The sequence below is a fragment of the Cnephaeus nilssonii genome (assembly GCF_951640355.1).
Source record: "Cnephaeus nilssonii genome assembly, chromosome: 10".
In the NCBI taxonomy this organism is placed as follows: Eukaryota; Metazoa; Chordata; class Mammalia; order Chiroptera; family Vespertilionidae; genus Cnephaeus; species Cnephaeus nilssonii.
The window spans coordinates 9,251,975-9,270,571 of record NC_137081.1 but is presented as its reverse complement, the minus strand read 5'-3'; the positions used below and the strand labels follow the sequence as shown (position 1 = coordinate 9,270,571).

General features: G+C 45.5%; 1 protein-coding gene across 1 annotated transcript in view; it reads right to left on the bottom strand.

The window, feature by feature from the left end:
• Positions 1–18,597, bottom strand: part of LOC307106092 (aldehyde oxidase 2) — a 58,819-nt gene that overhangs the window by 9,469 nt on the left and 30,753 nt on the right. Inside the window, exons 20-31 of the mRNA XM_079782167.1 lie at positions 18,105–18,238; positions 15,868–15,955; positions 13,880–13,966; positions 13,521–13,712; positions 12,270–12,497; positions 8,050–8,145; positions 6,483–6,611; positions 4,489–4,563; positions 3,704–3,756; positions 2,234–2,348; positions 1,463–1,528; positions 1,162–1,350 (exon numbers count right to left, since the gene is read on the bottom strand). Of these exons, the coding sequence (XP_079638293.1) occupies positions 1,162–1,350; positions 1,463–1,528; positions 2,234–2,348; positions 3,704–3,756; positions 4,489–4,563; positions 6,483–6,611; positions 8,050–8,145; positions 12,270–12,497; positions 13,521–13,712; positions 13,880–13,966; positions 15,868–15,955; positions 18,105–18,238 (1,452 nt within the window). The remainder of the gene's footprint in view (positions 1–1,161; positions 1,351–1,462; positions 1,529–2,233; positions 2,349–3,703; positions 3,757–4,488; positions 4,564–6,482; positions 6,612–8,049; positions 8,146–12,269; positions 12,498–13,520; positions 13,713–13,879; positions 13,967–15,867; positions 15,956–18,104; positions 18,239–18,597) is intronic.

The following is an 18,597-nucleotide window of genomic DNA, read 5'->3' as shown; positions in this document are numbered from 1 at the left end:
ACCACAGGAACCCAAGGGTCCTGCCTGCCCGGAGAGCTGCTCTCTGTGGGCTCTGAGCATCCTTTCTGACGATGATTTCCAGCCCAAAGAGAATCCAAAGGCCTGTTGATTGGCCTTCCTTTCAAAATTGCGCCCCCCCCCCAACCCCCATTACTATATGTCTCAAGAAAGCTCCTGGGCGGCAAGAGGGATCCATTTTGGAAATGATGCGATTCCAGCAGATTCATGTGGACTTGTGGACTTACTGATTTTGGTACTAATTTGCCACCTCTCATACGAAGTCTCCCAAAAGAGTTTAAAGAAAATGTTAATACTGCATCTCAAACCTAAAGGGAGTTGCAACTGCGAGGGTGGCTCTACTGTAACCTGCACACAGCAATGCAAACCCACGCCGACCTTTGTTTTAATTTGCAATTTCACAACTTTGGCAATTGCTGAGGGTTAGTGTCTCGGCTTCCTGACACAGCTGACATGCGGGCCCGATGATCCTTTGCTGTGGACGGCTGTCTTGTGCATGGAAGGCTGTTTAGCAGCATCGCTGGCCCTCTACCCACTAGAAGCAGCATCTTCCTCCGTAGTCATCGTGACAACCAGAAACGTCTCCAGGCATCGCCAAATGTTCCCTGAGGGGCAAACCCTCCACCCTTCCTGTCCCGTTGAGAAACATGGCTTTAGATTATTTCGGGGTGGGGCTGAGGCCCTGAGCCCCTCGGGGCTGCGTGATTGATTTGCCTAATATCACAGAGAGTTGGGCTCGGGCAGGAAGCCAGGCTTCCTGAGGCCTGGTCCAGGTTCTGTTCACGCTGCCGCTGCTTTTTAAGGTTTCGGTAGCACTGTGCCCTCATTCCCATTTAATATGTTAGTCTTCCGGTTGTTAAGGGAAAATGTTATTCTATCCAATCAGAGCTTTTGGCTGAGTATTAGAGTTCTCGCTGAAAGAGGATTTAATGAATCAAATCCTTGGCCAGGATGGCCATCGGGTGGATCATTCATCTTCCCCGAATTTCCCTTTTCTCGAGGTGATTCATCTCCAAATTCTAACAGTCTGCCTTGATTTGGCCTTGATAAGGGTTGACATTTATTTTTTATTTTGTCCACCTGCTCTCATTTATTATGCTGCCTGATCCCGCACACTGCACAGGGGCTGGTTTGGGTGCTTACCTTGGAGGAGTAGATGGTTAGTGGGGTTTGGGATGCCGGCAACAAGGAGACATTGAACTCCTCTGGGACGTCCGTGATGGTTGGAATTTTGTACTCATCGGGGCCTCGCGAGTACAGGACGCCTTCCGGGGAATATTTCAGCTCTTCGGTGGTGTAAAGGCCCATGCCCTGAATGAACGCACCTTCGACCTGAAGGGGGGAGATGCCGAGCTCTGTGGTCCTGTGTGCTCTTCAGAAGGCCTTTACCTACCCCACCACGGCTCCCAGGAAGCAGCGCCCAGCTAAGTGGGCCAGGACCTACCTGCCCGATATCAATGGCTGGGTTTAGGCTGCAACACGCATCCATGACAATGTCTGTTCTGATTTTCTGTCAACAGTTAAAATGACCTCAGTGTGAATACTTGAATTAAAAATATTATTTAAAGTTTTATTCAAATGGTCCTAAATGATTCCCAAACTCCTGCTAGTTAATTAAGATGGCATTGAACTCATCACCAGTAGAGGTGGTGAGACAGCTGCTAACTCTTTAAATTTAGTGGGGGGACTGTCAACGGCCGAAGAAGGTCTTTGGCATTCATGGCTTTGACTCAATGAAATGGCAAACACAAAGCTATTTTCACAGCCCTCCCCTTCTCTCCCAACCCCACTCTATTTCTTCAGAGGTAGCACCTTGGGGTAACCCACCCTGAAGAAACAGTATCACATGGCTGTGTGCTTTCAAAATGCTTACTCAGGACAATTTGCTAAATTACCTATTTCTTCAGATTAGATAACTTGATCTTCCTTTAGAAACAGAACATCCCCATCCTTTTCTCCCCAAAAACTTTGGAAAGTGATTTTGATGTCTGAATTAGAATAAGAAACAATGCATTTTAGGCTGTCATGAGCAATGCCTCTTGACTACTTCTTTTTAAGTGCGAATTCTGGATAAAGCTGGATCTCTAGACGTTCCCACGGGATTGGAAGAATCTTGTTCCTACTGTATACAAGTATAACACAGAGAACTCAGGGCTGTTAATGTGCAACGTAATGTTGTCCTTGTGTTAACTCACCAAGGAGAAAGTTATATTACCTTGTGAGCTCCTGTCAGACAGTCGATTTCCACCTCTGAGCAGGCTGCTCCATAGACATAGTAAGGAAACGGGTCTCCCTCCCCCTTCTCCCAGTCCATGAAGGCCTTGTAGCCCCTGATGGAAGAAATAAAGCCCTTTAGCTTGGGGTGTGCTTGTGTGTGCCTGTGTGTGTGTGTGTGTGTGTGTGTGTACAAACAAAGTTGATTCATTTAAGAAGTTACCAGTTATGATAGCATTTCATTTGACTGTTTATTTCAACTGCCCTTTTCAACTCATTTAAGCTGCAGCCTGTGTTTACAACCTCACTGGTTGTGGCAACAGGAACCGTCGCCCCCACTTTAAAGAGGACGCTCGGTGCTGCAGTTAGGAGGTCAGACATGGAAAGAAGCCAACAGACTGTTTCAGTTCAGCTTTCCCAGGTCTGTATTTTGATGGGTTAGGCTTGTGCTTTAGCTCTGCACATTGAGAACCTCATCTGGTTTTATCGGCATTCCCAGAGGGTCCCCCTAGCTGGTAAAAAGAGGGCCAGCAATTCAATGCATCTATATATATAAAAGCCCAGTGACCGAATGGTGGAATGACCAAAATGACCGGTCAACCAGTTGCTATGATGCGCACTGACCATGAGGGGGCAGATGGTCAACATAGGAGCTGCCCCCTGGTGGTCAGTTGACCTAGATGAGTGGCTGCTCCCACAGCGGGCCTAACCCCGCAGGCCACGCCCCCCCACCAGTGCATGAATCCATGCACCAGGCCTCTAGTTAATTTATAATGGAAAAGTACCCAGCTGGAGGCTGATTCGCTCTCTTCTTGGTAGCTGAACTCAGGAATTTAGAACTCACAGTGTACAGGGCATTGGGCATGGCTATTCCCTCCTTTTTTCTTTCTTCACGAGATCTCTCTCTCTCTCTTTCTCGTTTGGTGGTTTGCTTCATTAGATTGTTACACTAATGTCATACACTTCCAGAATTTGACAATCAGCTCTCCTCTCTGTGCTTCCTTCAATCAACCTGTATTTTCCAAGGGCTTCCACTGAGGGGTCCTGCACAAATGATGACTGGTGACCTCCCATCCATCTCCCCCGTCTACCAAGGGGCTCTGCACAGGAAGATTTTTATGGTATTGGGAGGAAGATTTGTAAACTTGATATGCAAGTTACTTCTTTTTACTATTCACACTAAAGAATATTATTATTCTGTTTCTTCCACAATAAAGAAAAGTAAATAATGATTAGATGTTGTAAGTCATGTTTAACTTTTTTTTGGTACCCAATAGGGGCATTTTTGTTACTAATATTGCTTTGGACATAGCTCAAAGGCCTATGTGAATGCGTAGAATTGGGGGCCCAGAAGGGATCTCAGAGATCACACGATGAAAACTTGTTGTACAAACGAGGGACGGAGGCCCTGAGTGCAGGGTTGCCTCCCATTTTCTTGGCTACGTCAAGACGTTACCATTGTGATCTTTACCTGTAGTATCCCGTGGCTGAAAGACTGATTCTTTGTTCAAAAGCAGCTTCTATCTGCAGGATGAGCATAATTAGTTAAAATAAAATAAATACACCATCTAATAGGTGAAAATAAAGATATTCAAAATAAAAATATGTGTCATTGTTGGTGCTTTGTTACCAATAAAATGACTAACTCATCATAATATATATTTTTTTCTCTCAGCTGGTACACTAACAATTTCCTTCTGATTAGAGTTCAGAGGTCTGAATTAAAGAAATAAAATGGAATCCTGCTGCCCATCCATGACGTACAGGCTTAGTTCACAAGGTATTAGTGCTTCATATCTAAATGTCAGCACTCTAGTAGTGTATGTGCAAATGTGAGATAATTGTGCTAAAGAAATAGTATATAGGGTATTGTAAAGTTGGATTAAACAAATCATTTCCCTTGAGACTTATTCAATAACAATACTCCACACCTGGTGTGTGTGTGTGTGTGTGTGTGTGTGTGTGTGTGTGTGTGCATGCCTGTGTGTCTGAGGAAGGCTCAGTCTGGGTCAGGCCTTCTGGGTACTCTTCATACACTTCCATTCCTCTTCTCAGGGATGCTGTTCCCCGGGTGCTCTCTCCATACATACCTGGTGAACATCACGGGACAGCTGTCTCAGCCTTTGGGGCTCTTGCCCTTGGGTATAAAGCCCCTCTTAGAAGAACTGTGTCTATGAGCTTTAGCTGTGTGCTGCCATGGTGCTCTGGGCACTGCTGTGGGTTTCCTCATTTGTGGTAATGGAGTGGAACACTTACCCAGTCTTCCCAGGAACCTTCTGGATTTTTCTGAATGACGGGCTCAAGGCGTTTCAGAAGGATCTGACAAGCGTTCTTGGAGGAGTAAAGAAGGGCATTCCCATTAGAGAGGAGCACCCAGTGGTTAGGACTTGCGTGGAAGAATATGAGCGGATAATTGACTAGGCCAGTGAATACTTATGGAGCGCCTGATACGGCACATTGGGGACACAGCGATGATAACAACACAGCCCCTGACCTTGAGAGGAGCGTCCGTTACTGGAGGGCTTTCCCTTCCTGCTTCACTTCCTGTGAGAATATAGGCTCAGCTGAACTTCTCCTCTCAGGTCCCTTTTCTAAATATATTCACGTGCTTAATGCCTTCTTCTCTTTTTCTACAATTTTCACTTGTACCTTCTTTTGTATCTTCTAGCCATTAAGATAAATGAAACAAAACATCTTATTTTTCATTCAAATTTGTCCTTCCCAATCTCCAACAATGACAGGCCAATATCCGTCTGGGTCTGAAACATTATTCAACTCTCTGTCCATCCCTCTGCCTGATCACCCATCCACCTCGAAGTACTGCAATGGCGGCCTTTGCTTTGGGTGCGAAGTGAAAAAATAATTAAGTTCGTTTTTTATAATAACCTGATCTACAAAGTTTCTGATACTCCAAACTGAAACCTAAAACTCAATGCCCTAGAACAGTGATTTTCAACCTATTTTATCTCATGGCACACATACACTAATTACTAAAATTCTGCAGTACACCTCCAATTTTTTTTTTCTGAAATGACAAAAACAATAGGTATAATTTTGATTCATTCATACCGGATGGCTATTGTTGTGTTGTCATTTTTTTAATTTGACAAGCTAAGGGAAAAAAGGTCAGGTATTTCATGTTTTTAGAAAACTTGCGGCCCAGCGGTTGAAAAATCGCTGTCCTAGATGAATGAACACTTAGTTTGGGCTGACAACTCCCACACACACTGAGCTATTCCTAGCTTGTGTTTGATTCTACCCCAAATTGGATCTCATGAATTTGAGGTTTCCCACACATTTGTTCTGAGTAAAAATCACTGGTTTTTGAGCCCCTAAGGGTATCCTCAAAATGATAAAATGGATTTAAAAGTGATTTATCTTGGTAGCTTAAGTGCAGTGTCCTGGGAGTGAGGGAACATGCCTTCCCACAACATTCCAATAGAAAAAGTGGACGGTGTATAACAGAAACATGGCAAAAGGACAGGCAACCAGACATTTGAATGAAGGAATGTGAAGTCATGGTTCTACTCGGAAAAAGTGAAAATTAAACACCCGTTAGAAAACAAGTACAAACCAAAAGGATGAGAACTCTGGTGGGGCTCCACTGATGTAGACGCTTTAATTGCACCCTGTCTACCTGGCTGGCGTTCCGTCTGCCTCCCTGCCCACAAGGCCTTATTCCCAGATTTCTCCTTTCTGTGTCTCCGAGGGACAGAGACTGCCTCTGCCCCAGAAGCCAGGCTCCCCTTCTTCCATGGTTGCTGGGCATGGGGTTCCCCACTGCTCTACCTTCTCCCACCTCCCCTTCAGCGAGCTGTGGCCTGAGACCGCTTCTGCTAATGGATGGCGAGGGGAAGTGACTTGCATCGCTGCCAGGTCTGGCCTCCATGCTCTCCCTCCCTGGCTCATTGGATGATGACGCTCAGGGCAGCCTAGAAAGTCACATGTTGGAGATGGAGGAATTGCCATCAATCTGGGTGCTTGAGTGAGCAAACACTCCCCCTGACTCTTCAGTGTACGAGAAAGGGACTTGGTTATGTTTCAGCCATTATGTTCTGGGTCTATCTGTCACCTCCATTTAGCCTACTGCAACGAGCACACTCTCTGACACGTTGGTTATCGTGAGCCTGAGTTTAGTGACACGGACGGCCTCTCTGCAGCCAGTCACGTGTGCCTGTATCCAGCTAAGAAAACTGGAGATGTGGTAAAAGTACCCGAGGAGAGACAGACAGACAGACAGCAGGAAGCACCTGCACGGCTCTGCCATTGACATCGGAACCGATGGAGGCAGCTGTAGCAATTGTGTTAGGCACCGTGGCTGTGCTTGTCTCACAGATGTGCATATAGGACATGGGTATTTTTAATTCACGGCTGGCCACCTATGAGAAAAAGACATATTTTCAAGTTCAGCAAGGAGTTCTGTGAAGATTTGAGTCATCATTTTTCTTAGTAAAAATTACTATTTTTAGTATGTTCGTGATATCCTTTAAAGCCTAAATCTTGTGACATGCGGCTACAGGGCGGGACAACAACAGGACAGGCAACTGCTGGGCTGGACAATATCATGACAGGTAGCCACCCGGCCAGGCACTGTCTCGAGAGGCAGAACGGTGGTGGTGGTGGTGGTGGTGGGGGGGGGGGGTGTTGAATTACGTTGTGACTGCCTGTCTTGACAACCTGATAGGTAGTAATAATAATAAGGGAGAGAATACAATATGGTTTTGAATGGGAGGCTTTCAAGGAGCCTCCAGACCACACTCAGATCAGTGGGTGTCAACAGACCAACCACCAACTGGGAACAAGACTTAGAAATTGCAGCTCTTCCTTGGAACCCTGTCAGGGCCTCACTGTCCATGGCCCTCACCCACTTCTTGCCTCACCTCTCCTTCCTTCCCTTGATGACAAAAAAGATGCCTGAATTCTGGGCTCTCTTAAGATGCATTTGCAGAAGAAGAAAAAAAAAAAAAAGGAAAAGAAAAACAAAAGACAGATTTGCAGAAGCTGTAATGCACCCCCATCTTCTTGAGCTGGGCCTTCTCGATCAATACACGTTTCTTTACTTAAAACTCTGATGTTTTGACTATTGACTTTTATTTTTTTTGGAAGCATCCTGGCACATGCACCTTGTACCAGTAATGGGAGGGGGAGGGGGCGGAAAGCCACCAGAATTGAGGAGTCCTTCAGAACTACATGGAATGTGGGAGGTGTATTCCAAAGCAGCTAAGGGGAGGGATAGTCAAAAGCTGCAGATATGCACTCTAACCATCTAATGTATTTGTCATTCAGTTAAATTTATTTAAAGAATTAATTTTTTCTCCTGGGGTCACATCTTCCGATTTTGTATGTAGGTATGTGCGTGTTAAAGTATTCTTTAAAAGTGATAGGAGAGTGATATTGATGAAATACTCCTCCTTACTTGTCAAAATAATACCCTAATATTGTTGTCCAAACTTTAAAAATTATACACGCTGGTCTCCAATAGGAAAAGTGAGAAACTCCTACTCTACGTAAGCCTGCATGGCACACCCATCGCAACGCTCCAGGGGCTCACCGCCTCCATCCATGGGCCCTGGCCAAGCTTCAGGAGTGTTTGCACGTGTTTGCACACGTGTGTGTGTGTGTGTGTGTGTGTGTGTGTGTGTGTGTGTGATTTCCACCACCACAGCCATTTTATTTGATATGTAAGAAGTTTTTCAACTAAATAGTCAAGATCTTAGGGTTTGAGCTGAGGGAGTTGTCCCTTACCCTAAAATTAGTGCCAAATGTCAGTCATATCAACAATGAATGAGATTAATGACTTCATTTTATTGATCTTACCTGTAGCATTTTGGTGTGAATACCTTGTCCCAGTTCGTTGCCTCCGTGTGTGACCAATACAGACCCGTCTGTGTAGATATGAACCAGAGCCGCTGCCTAGAAAAACAACCAACCCGAAGACCCAGCTCAGGGCCAGGTTAGTGAGGTTCAGTAGAAGACACGGGGTGGTGAAACACCAGTCTGCGGAGTGGGGAGGGTCAGAGGCAAGCTTTCCTGGTGGGGTTCTGAGACCGAGCTCTGTTTTGTGCCAAAGTCACCTGGAAAGACAGTCTTAGTGAGGAACCTGGTTTTAGTAGGAGCCCCTTGGGGTTGCTACTGTTTGAAAGTCACTCCCCTGTTAAAATCTCTGGCAAACCACTCAACTGGCGAATTAAACATTTGTAAGTACATGCACGTGTTATGTGCTTGCTCTGGATAGATAACGATGAATAAGATGTGCTTCTGCCTCAGGTAGCTCTCAGTGCAGTGGGGGGCCAGGCTGGAAAGCAGGTCATGAGGATGCAGAATGAGGTGTGAGATAAATGGTGTGCCATGGGGGCCCTGGAGACCTGGGAGGACAGACCCAGCTGCGTCTGCAGAGCCAGGGAAGGGTTCCCCAAAGTGGCACTGAATGGAATCATGAAAGGGAGAACAGTGTGCCCCTTGGGCAAGGTGGGCAAAAACTCCCCACTGTCTGCAAGGGAGAGCCCTGCACCTGCTCCTTGTCATTATGTGAGGCTCTTTGGGATTCGGTCTCTGGTGCTTTCCCACTTCATCCCTGTCTTTTCCTACCTTGCCTCTAAGCCTGGCATTGCCCTGTTCCTGCCTGACCTGTGCTCTTGCATACGATGTTCTCTCCCTGGCTTGCTCCCCAGCCTTCAACACCCCCCACCTTCGTGGTCTCTATTCTGTTAGAACTTCTGTGAATACTCCTCATTCCTTTCTGGGAAGGATCCGTTACCCCCTTCTCTGCACCTGCTCTTACAGGGGTGTACTGAGTTGAGTAGCGTCCCCTGTAAATCCCTGTCCCTCTAGAACAGTGGTTCTCAACCTTCCTAATGCCGCGACCCTTTAATACAGTTCCTCATGTTGTGGTGGTCTTAGGCTCTACAGGTTGAGAACCGCTAGCAGGGTCACCTAAGACCATCGGAAAACACAGATATTTACATTACGATTCATAACAGTAGCAAAATTACAGTTATGAAGTAGCAACGAAAATAATTTTATGGTTGGGGGTCACCACAACATGAGGAACTGTATTAACCTTTTGCACTCGGATGTCGAGTGTGACTCGACACGGTTAGCATCAGTAGCAGCTCGTATGAAAAAAGCAAGCGAGTGCAAAGGGTTAAAGGGCCGCGGCGTTAGGAAGGTTGAGAACCACGGCTCTGGGACATCAGAAAGCAGCCTTATTTGTAAGTAGTCTTTGCAGATGCAATTAGTTGAGATGAGGCCCAGCAGGCTTCTTCCCTGGGGCCTCCCGAAGGAGCATGGCACTGCCAACACCTGGATTTTGGACGTCTAGCCTCCAGAACCGTGAGAGAATACATGTGTTGTTTGAAGCCACTCAGTTTGCGGTACTTGGTTATTGAAGCCACAGGAGCTGAATACAGGGGGTGACAGGGAGTCTCAGCGAGGAGGGGTGCCTAGTCTTTTTCATCTTTGTGTCCTGAAGGGAACCCTGAGTAGGTCTGAATCACAGAGACACTAGAAAAATGTTTGTTAAACTGGATGAATGGCCATGTGGTATTTTTCCTCTGAGGAGAAGAGGGAGTGGGAGGGGGAGGAGCAGGAGGGGGAGGAGGAGGAGGAGGAGGAGGAGGAAGTAGGACTTCTGTCTATTCTGTCTGGAGATGCCTGAGCCCTGGACGACTTGGAGGGATTCCAGGCATCAAGGCTTGTAGGTTCTAATAATAGTATTTCTTCAGCGTGGCCTCCTGACCCCCTGCGAGGACATGCCACTCCTGCCTGGTTTAGGGAGTAGGTGTCCAGCTTTATGAGTCACCAGCTGACCTGGAATAACACACCTCAGCTCCTAGCCTGGTGTGTCTTGAGCACATCAATTTGGAACTCTGTGGGGAAGCTGGAGGTCTTGCAAAGGGACACTTTGCTTGATTTAAAGCATTTTTTTTTTTTTTTTTTGTGGTGGTGAGATGAGAAGTTGGCAGAAATTAGGCCGTGGTTTAGGTGAGGGGCAGCCATAAAGGTGGGGGAGCTGTGGTATAATACAAACAAATATGTGGTCTTTGCCCCTGGTTTTTGACACAGTTCCTAAAACCCGTGGAATATACTGTGCTTTGTATGCTAATGAGATGACTATCTAGCTGGGGCTGGGGAGGCAGGATGGTTGCCAGAAAAACCAACCACTGGGAGAGTCACATCTTTCAGCCCCACTCCCTGACCTCCAGGGAGGTGTGAGACTACAGATTGATTTCAATCCCGATGGCTGATGATTTAATCAAGTGTATCCAGGTAATGACATTTCTGGGAGCTTCCGGGTCGGAGAACACATCCATGAGCAGGTGGGCTGAATGGTGGAGGGAGAGCACACGACAGCCTCATGCCTCCTATCCCATTCGTCTGTTTTGGGGTTGTATCACTTAGAATAAATTCGCAGTAATCACAAGTAAAGTGCTTTCCTGAGTTCTGTGAGTTGATCCAGTGAATTATCAAACCTGATGGGGTGGGTAGAGGAAACCCCCAAATTTGTAGTTGGCTGGGCAGAAGTGCCGGTAGCCTGAGCACCCTATTGTGCTGGCGTCTGAAATTGGGGCGGTCCTGTGGGACTCGGCCTTTGACCTATGCACTAAGTGTGGGTAGTTAGTGTCAGAATGGAAATGAATTGTTGGACACCCAGCTGGTGTTAGAGAATTGGTGTAGAAAAGACACATTTGGCATCAGAGGAAAATCCACACATGTGATATCCAGGACCTCTTTATGCCCTAGCTGTTGATTCAGTCAGGCTGGCAGACAATCAACGCTCATGCACCTCTTTATAGAATGGGCACATCGGATCTGAACGGGACTGTGAGCAGGGGTCAGGGAGTCTCATCCTACACCAGAGGAGCCGCAGGCCTGAGAGGTGTGTCAGATCTCCTGGGCGTGGGGGTAGGGATGGGCTGCCCTGATAACTACACGGTGTTCCGGGAACCCAGCCAATGCTGTACAGTCATTATCTCGTTGAATCCCCATCAATCCTAAGAGAGAGGATCATTATTCTCAGTTTATAACCGAGGAAGCGGAGGCTCAGAGAGGTTAAATATCACACAGCCAGTAAGTGGCAGGGCCAAGGATTTCCCGGGTCTGCCTGATTCAAGTTGATCAGGGATTTGGGGCACTTGGTTTATTACGTAAGAACGATTTTCTTTGACAGGGAAGCTTTTGTAGTGTGTGTGTGTGTGTGTGTGTGTGTGTGTGTGTGTGTGTGTGTGTGTGTTGGCTGCCAATAGTTGGGTGTAAGTGGAAGAATGTTTTCAATGGCATACACACAAGGGAGACCTACTGCCTTTTTAGATTTATATTTAGACATAATGTGTGTAAGACGTTTCTGCTTCTGATGGACAATCCTGGGAGGCAACAGTCTTTCCCAGTTTTCTAAACAGCTTTCCTGTATATGGCCCCCAGGGCTTGCTGGGAAGACGCAGTACCAGGCCTCGTGCTATTTAATGGACTCACCTATATGCCGCCCTTCCTCCGCCCTTCTGGAGAGGGCCTCGGAATGACTTGCCTCTTCCTTTTGCAAACCTACCTGGGAGGATTTGGGGCCCGCCCCCATTTCCCCCATCAGAATCGACAGGTTCCTGGGAGAGGTGGCTTGAAACAAATAGCTGGTCAGGGCAACGTAGAATGACTTCCCTGCCTAAGACTTAGGGTGCGCCAAGCAATGCTATGGGGTCTGGGGCGCAGGCCAGGAGCAGCCCCCTTCCTGCCCAAGTTTGTGAGCCAGGATCCCACAGCACGACAGGCCCTGTGGGATCCTGCTCCCTTTTGGAATAGGGGTTCCGTGGGGGCAGTCAGGACTCCGTCTTGGCAGTCCCCACGCTGCAGGTCTCATGCTTGCCGATGCCCCTGCCTGCCGTGGAGGCACTTCTCTGCGGCACTGGGGAGCAAGTGCTTGCCGAGGGGTGCTGCTCGGGAGAGGGGCTCCGCGCTGGGAAATGGGACACTCTGGCAGTCAGCACCAGCTGATGGGGCCAGGAGTGTGTCTGCCACCAGGGTGAGTTACCCAGCTAGGACCTTACCTGGTGGTAGCTTGTGGCCCCAAAGCCGACTGAAAACTTCATGGGGACAATGGCAAGTCCTTTCTTCTTCCAGTAATTCTTCTTATTAAACGCTTCCACTCGCTTTCTCCTGCTGCCAAAGGAAGACTGGTCCAGACATTCGTTCCAACATCGTATCAGGTTCTCGGGGCTGAAGGCTTGTTTGTAGATGGTTTTATCCACAGTTTTGTACATGTTTTTCTCCCTAACCTGAAGTGGGTGGAAAATGGAATCGATAGTTATGGTAAGTCAGAAACGGACTACCACATATGTTGAGGAAACGGGATTGAAATGTAAAAAAAGTAGGCTGGGGTCTGATGGAGTATATGAAGAGCAGAGAGTGTTATCAACACCGACCTCAGCTGCCAGGAGCTGCCCCTGTCTGACTAGCATACTGTATATACTGTGCACCTTCTAGGATATTGCTCAAAATAATGTTTTTGGAGAGCATTCTTTTGGCGGCTCTCTCAAGAGTTTTCAAGTGCACTGGCAATTTCACTTCTGCAAATTTACCCTCTGCCTAGGAGGGCAAAGATATATCCCTGAGACATCTGTACCAAGACGTGTATTGCAATAGCATTTTAAGAGCCAAAGATGGGTAACAAGCTGAACGTGCACCAACAGTGGAATGGCTAAGCAAATGACGGTACATCCGTGTTACACAGCACTATTCAGTCTTGAAAAAGAAGGAAGTAGGTCATTCTATCACCACAGGAAGATGGCCATGGCCTATTGTCAAGTAGAAAAAAAGCAGAGTGCAGAATAATGTGTTGATTAGGGCCCCATTTTGGTAAGTAACTGTATATGTGCATGTATAAACACATGGCAATGATGATGTATCTATGTATGAATACAGATGGGTGGATACCCATAGAGAAAGGGCTAGAACAATAAATATGGAAATGCTGACCATGGTTACCCTTAACCAATAGGGATGGAGGGATAAAAAAAGGGTACGCTCACTTTTTACTCTAATGACTTCAGTGGGGTTTAAAGATTAAAAAGAGTAATTACCTTTGCACAAGTTTTAAAAAGAAGGGAAAAGAGAAATCTTTGTACAAGAAGGGTGGATGATAAGCGGAGGGAGGTGAATTCTTTTAGGTAGCACCGAACATATGTTGAATTTTGAGCCAGAGCTCATTTGAGTGGTTCTAGGGTATTTCCCTAGGTAGCTGGTTCCCTTCTCATCTGATCCTTCAGCAATCTTGGCTGTGACCTTGACTGCAACCTTACCTGTTCTGGCAGAAGGCCACATTTGGCTGCCACAGCTGTGATGCAAGATTCTGTTACCAGGGTCCCTTGTGGGAAGCCGTATCCGCGAAAGGCCGTGTTGGATGGCAAGTTGGTCATACAGGCACGGCCCCGGAACCTGAGGTTTCGGATTTTATACGCATTTTCCAGCTTCAGTATGAGGAATTCTGTTACCTAAAGTAATGGAAGATATTCACATATATTGGATAACATTTTCTTCTTTTCTCTAAAAGTCGAGCTGCTGTGGAACCTGGTACTTGAGGAAGCGTGTTCAGTAAAGACTCATCTAGAAGTTCTGTGTTCTATCCATGGCCAAGGTCACTGGTGTCTGATGCACGCACCTGCTCCGAGTCGTCCAGCGTGCAGCCTCCGTTAATGAAGCACTCAATGTCTAGAGCTTTGATCCGCCCGTTGTTCATGAATCCCACCTGTCAGCAGATGATGGACATTTTACATGATTAACGTACATGCCAACTTGGAGCCACAGCCCAGCTCCACCATTAGGCGGGACTGAAGACAGACGCTGCTCCCATTTGCTCTGGGTGTCCCCCCCTGGCTAGTCCCTTGCCTTTCAGCACTTGGGTGACAAAGGCCTCCTCTGACCTGAATTTTGCTGAGCCCTTTCCTTCCAACCCGCAATTTTCTGGCTTCAGCGTCATTATGAAATTCTAAAGTTCTTGCCGATCTCCAGACATGTAATTGCTACCCTCTTCTTCCTTATTCTTGGAAGATTCTCCTTCACTTTGTACTGGCATTCCTTCTAATTTAGCCCGTGGTTTCCGCCCCGTGGACAAGTCTCTGGAATTTCAGAGTGCGATGGAATGAATGGCAGTGCATCTCGTTGCAGGAAAGCGTCAGAAGCCAGGGCTAGGAATGGTCCCTGGCGTGACGGCTCTCGTTGTGCTGAGCTGTGGAGCGCTTTGCAATGGCTTATGGCCTCAAGTGCGAGCTCGTGCTGCTGTGCTTCCTGGGACTCAGAGGCACCTGGTGTTCCTCTGAAGTCGCCCCTCCCACCATGGGACCAGTCTGTCTGTAGAGCCCAGATTGAAAAGAAAAATTCCCACTCCCTGCTGTAGTTCTACCAAAATGACTGGCTCTGGTCTCTGTCTTCTGAAGACGCGGACAAATAAAACTGATGAAACCATACAGCTATATGGTTATTATCATCTACTCCAAGAGAAGTGTTGGATAAGAAACCAGAGCAGGTAGGACCTGTGGGAAAATCCACCAATTCAGAATTTGTGGCAATGTTGACAAAGGCTAGGCTGCAGCATACCTTTAACTTTTCCTGAAGAAAGCATTGCCAAGCAAAGGTAGCAGAGAGAATTCTTCAGCTGTTTAATATAAACTTTTAAAGAATTTTGGAAGAACCTATCACACATAAGTATCTGCTCTACTAATTTACAAGTAGTTCCAAGTATACAAGCAAATCTTTGTTAGCTAAGTTTAATGAGGATCTATACATACATGTATACACATACACACATATTACTATGTTGGAAGTATAATTATATTTCTTTAAAAATAAAATAAAATTTGGATCTTTTAAAATAGTCTAATGATTTCCCTCTTTTATATTATGTTTTATATTATTATAAATACCAAAACATTTGCTGTCTAGAATCCTCTTAATAGGTACTAGTACTAAAACAGTCTCACAACTAATATAAATAAATCCTTATTTATAATCCAGGCCAAAAATTGTGAAAAGCCATGGTTTTAGTAATGCCAAAAAATATAACAATTTAGTAATCTCAGGCAATGACAAAATTAGATACGAAATTTAACTATATGCACGCTACGAGCAATTGACAAATAAAGCATATTTGATAGGGAAATATTACATTAGAACTGTCCAAAGAACTCAGGCACAAATTTGAAAAGTAGTATTGATGTCAACAAGTATTTTTAATAGTGTTTATGCTACAGTTGCATAAAAATGCAATGAATGTGGTTTGAAACAATTTAAAATTATTTCACTTGTTAGTGGATTATTTTTTCCTATTTGCAAATAATTTTTATGACATTTTCATAACCACTTAGTGGAAACACTTGTAAAGTGAAGTTTAGTATAACATTGTTTGTAGCTTCTTTCAGGTTTTTGTCACTGAGGAAACATTAGCATTTTTAATCATGTATTTTTATTATTCAATTTCATAATTCTACACTTGATTTATTATAAGTTCCTCACAAAAATGTTATGAGTATTCAGATACACAGCATTCTCATTGAATATTTTAGATGCTAAGATTATTGTTTTTAGGATTCAACAAAATAAAAACAATAGAAGAGAATAAAGTATTTCAATAATTTCATCTTTAATACTCACTTTATATTTTCCAAATAATGGGTGTCTTCCCCCAGTTATTAACATGTCATCTTCACGATCAAGAACAAGACGAACCGGGTGACCAGTTCTAAGGACAACAAATCTTAGTCATATTCTGCATCCCACCCATCCATCCACCATCTACTCACCTAGTATCCATCCACCTATTTATCTATCCCCTCGTTTAACTACCTACCCACTCATCCATCTACCTTTCTACCCATCCATTCTCTACTTGCCCTCTAATCCATTTTATCCAATCATTCATTTAATCATCCATCCATTCCATATATATTCATTGAGTGCATACACTGTGTGAAACATTGATCTAATGTACAACTAAATTACTATTGTCTCCATGGTCTATAATTCAGATCTAGCTAGAGTGATTAATGTCACATGGCAGTTCACTTGTGTTGTTATGGCTTTAAATTTGACAATCATCCACATCCAGTCATTTTTGCATATCCCCACCACTAGTAACAAAGGAGAAAGAGTGTGAACAGGTACATGCAAACTTAACAACACAACTTCAAGCAAAGACCAGCACTTGTCTTAGGTTGTGTCAGGATTTGGATCTTCATTTTCACCGGGACTGCAATGATGTTGGCCAAGCTGGGCCCCTGGGGAGCTAGGAGCTTCAGCCATTCTGTGTCTCAGGGGCAGAGGCTCCCGGACTTTGGAGTGCAGAAGAGTCCTCTGGAGTGCTGGTGAAATGCAGACTCCTGAGCCTTAGCACTTTAGCAATAGGTTGGGGAGGGGCCCTAGAATCTGCATTTCCCTCAGCAATTTTGATGCAGGTGTCTTTAGGTACATGTTGAAAACCATAATTCTAGTGTAGGGTTTCCTGGTCTTTTTTAATGGTGAGGACCACCTGGAGCATCAGTTAAATGTTCAGTGTCTGGGTTCATTTCCTGGTGATTTTGATTCTGTGGGTCTGGGATAGGGAGGCAGAAATTTCTATGACCTGAGGAGACTCTTATTACCAGCAATTTGAGAGCACTCCTCTGGGGACGACTTAACACAAGGCAGGAATGTGCTAAGGCAGGGTTGTTTAAGATGGTGTTTCCCACACTTGGCTGCACAGTAGAACCACTAGGAAGGCTTTAAAAAATGTTTTTATTGGAGAGAGAGAGAGAGAGAGAGAGAGAGAGAGAGAGAGAGAGAGAGAAAGAGATGGCTTGCCTCCCATATGCACCTTGACCTATGGGATTAAATCTGCAACCTGAGTATGTGCCATGACCAGAAATTGAACTCACAACCCTTTGGTGTATGGGACAATGCTCCAACCAACTGAACCACCCAACCAGGGAGGAAAGTTTAAAAAATATTTAATAATGGTTGGGTCAGTATGGGGCATCCTAGGCAATTGGATTTAAATGTTCCCAAGATGATTCTAATGTGCAATTATGCTTGGGAAGTCTTAACAGCACAAAGCCTGGTGGGAATACAACAAATTGATTCTCCCTTGCTGGGTCCCTGGTGGATGTGAATAGAGAGAGGTTCATTATGAAAAGAATTGGAGATGAGATTTAGATCCTGCTTTTTCCTACCTCTCATCATGGAAGGAGACACCGAGTGTCTTGGTTCCTAGCTCTGAACTGTACAGAAGCTGCTAAAGGATATTTACAGGCTGATTGGAGCTCTGACAAAGTACAAAAAAAACACACCCAAAACCAAAACAAAACCAAGGACTAGAAAAGCCAACACCATGCACAGCATGAACAGCGAGCTTTCCATTGAGGTGAGCCTGGGAGCTCTCTTTGAGGATGTCATCTGTCCTCTGAGCACACATTGAAAAGCCAGCTCTCCCCAGGTGCAGGGAGGAGGCAAAAGGTGGGGGTCTTTCTTCCCTCACCCTGCGCTCCCCCCCCCCCCATCTGCAGCTGAGAGTAGGAGGAAAAGTGAGGGAGCATTCTTCCCCTTCGCACTCTACTTGGGCAGTTACTTGCCCCACCCTTAAATGGGTCACCTTTTCTGAAGCTCAGGGTCAGGACAACCCTGGCCCTGGAGGTGTTCAGCTAGTAATACCACTTTTCCTTTTCATAGGAAATTAGCATATGTCTATCTACATATGACTTTTCTAATAACTCCTGGAGGGTGGGTATTATATCTACAATTAAAAAGAAAAAGACAGGAGGCTGAGTTGCCCAAGGATGGCAGGTGGTTATCTCAGGCCACTGATCGGCCCTCAGCTCTGACATTTTACAACCTTCTGTACCCCCAAGTGCACTTACTTGATGGCACCCACAGCTGCAATAGCTCCGAACACAGCTGATTTTCCTACTTTCCCGCCAAAACCTCCACCCACTCGTTTTACATGACAGGTGATCCTGTTGATTGGGATGTTTAAAGTAGAAGACACTGTTTTCTGTAAAAGTTAGATATTGGGAAAGTTTTAGAAGAATGAAATGGCAAGGAAGACTTTGATTTCCTGAAACACAACATCACTGCAAAATCCATCGACATCTACTGTGTAAAAAAAAAAAAAAAAAAAAAAAAAAAAGACTGACAGTCTCAATGTGTCTTGTGTAGCCCCACTGAGGTCATAAACATGGGTCATTGCCGCAGAACACAGCCTTTCCAGCAGAAAAATGGCATTTTCCAGAAGGGAAACTGTCAGAAGAAACCGTCCTGGGTTCCTGTCAGAAGCTGAACTCTGAGACAAATGCCTAAATTCAATGTCCCAACAAGGTGAGAAACAGCAAACTCCAGCAACCTCCTGAAGAA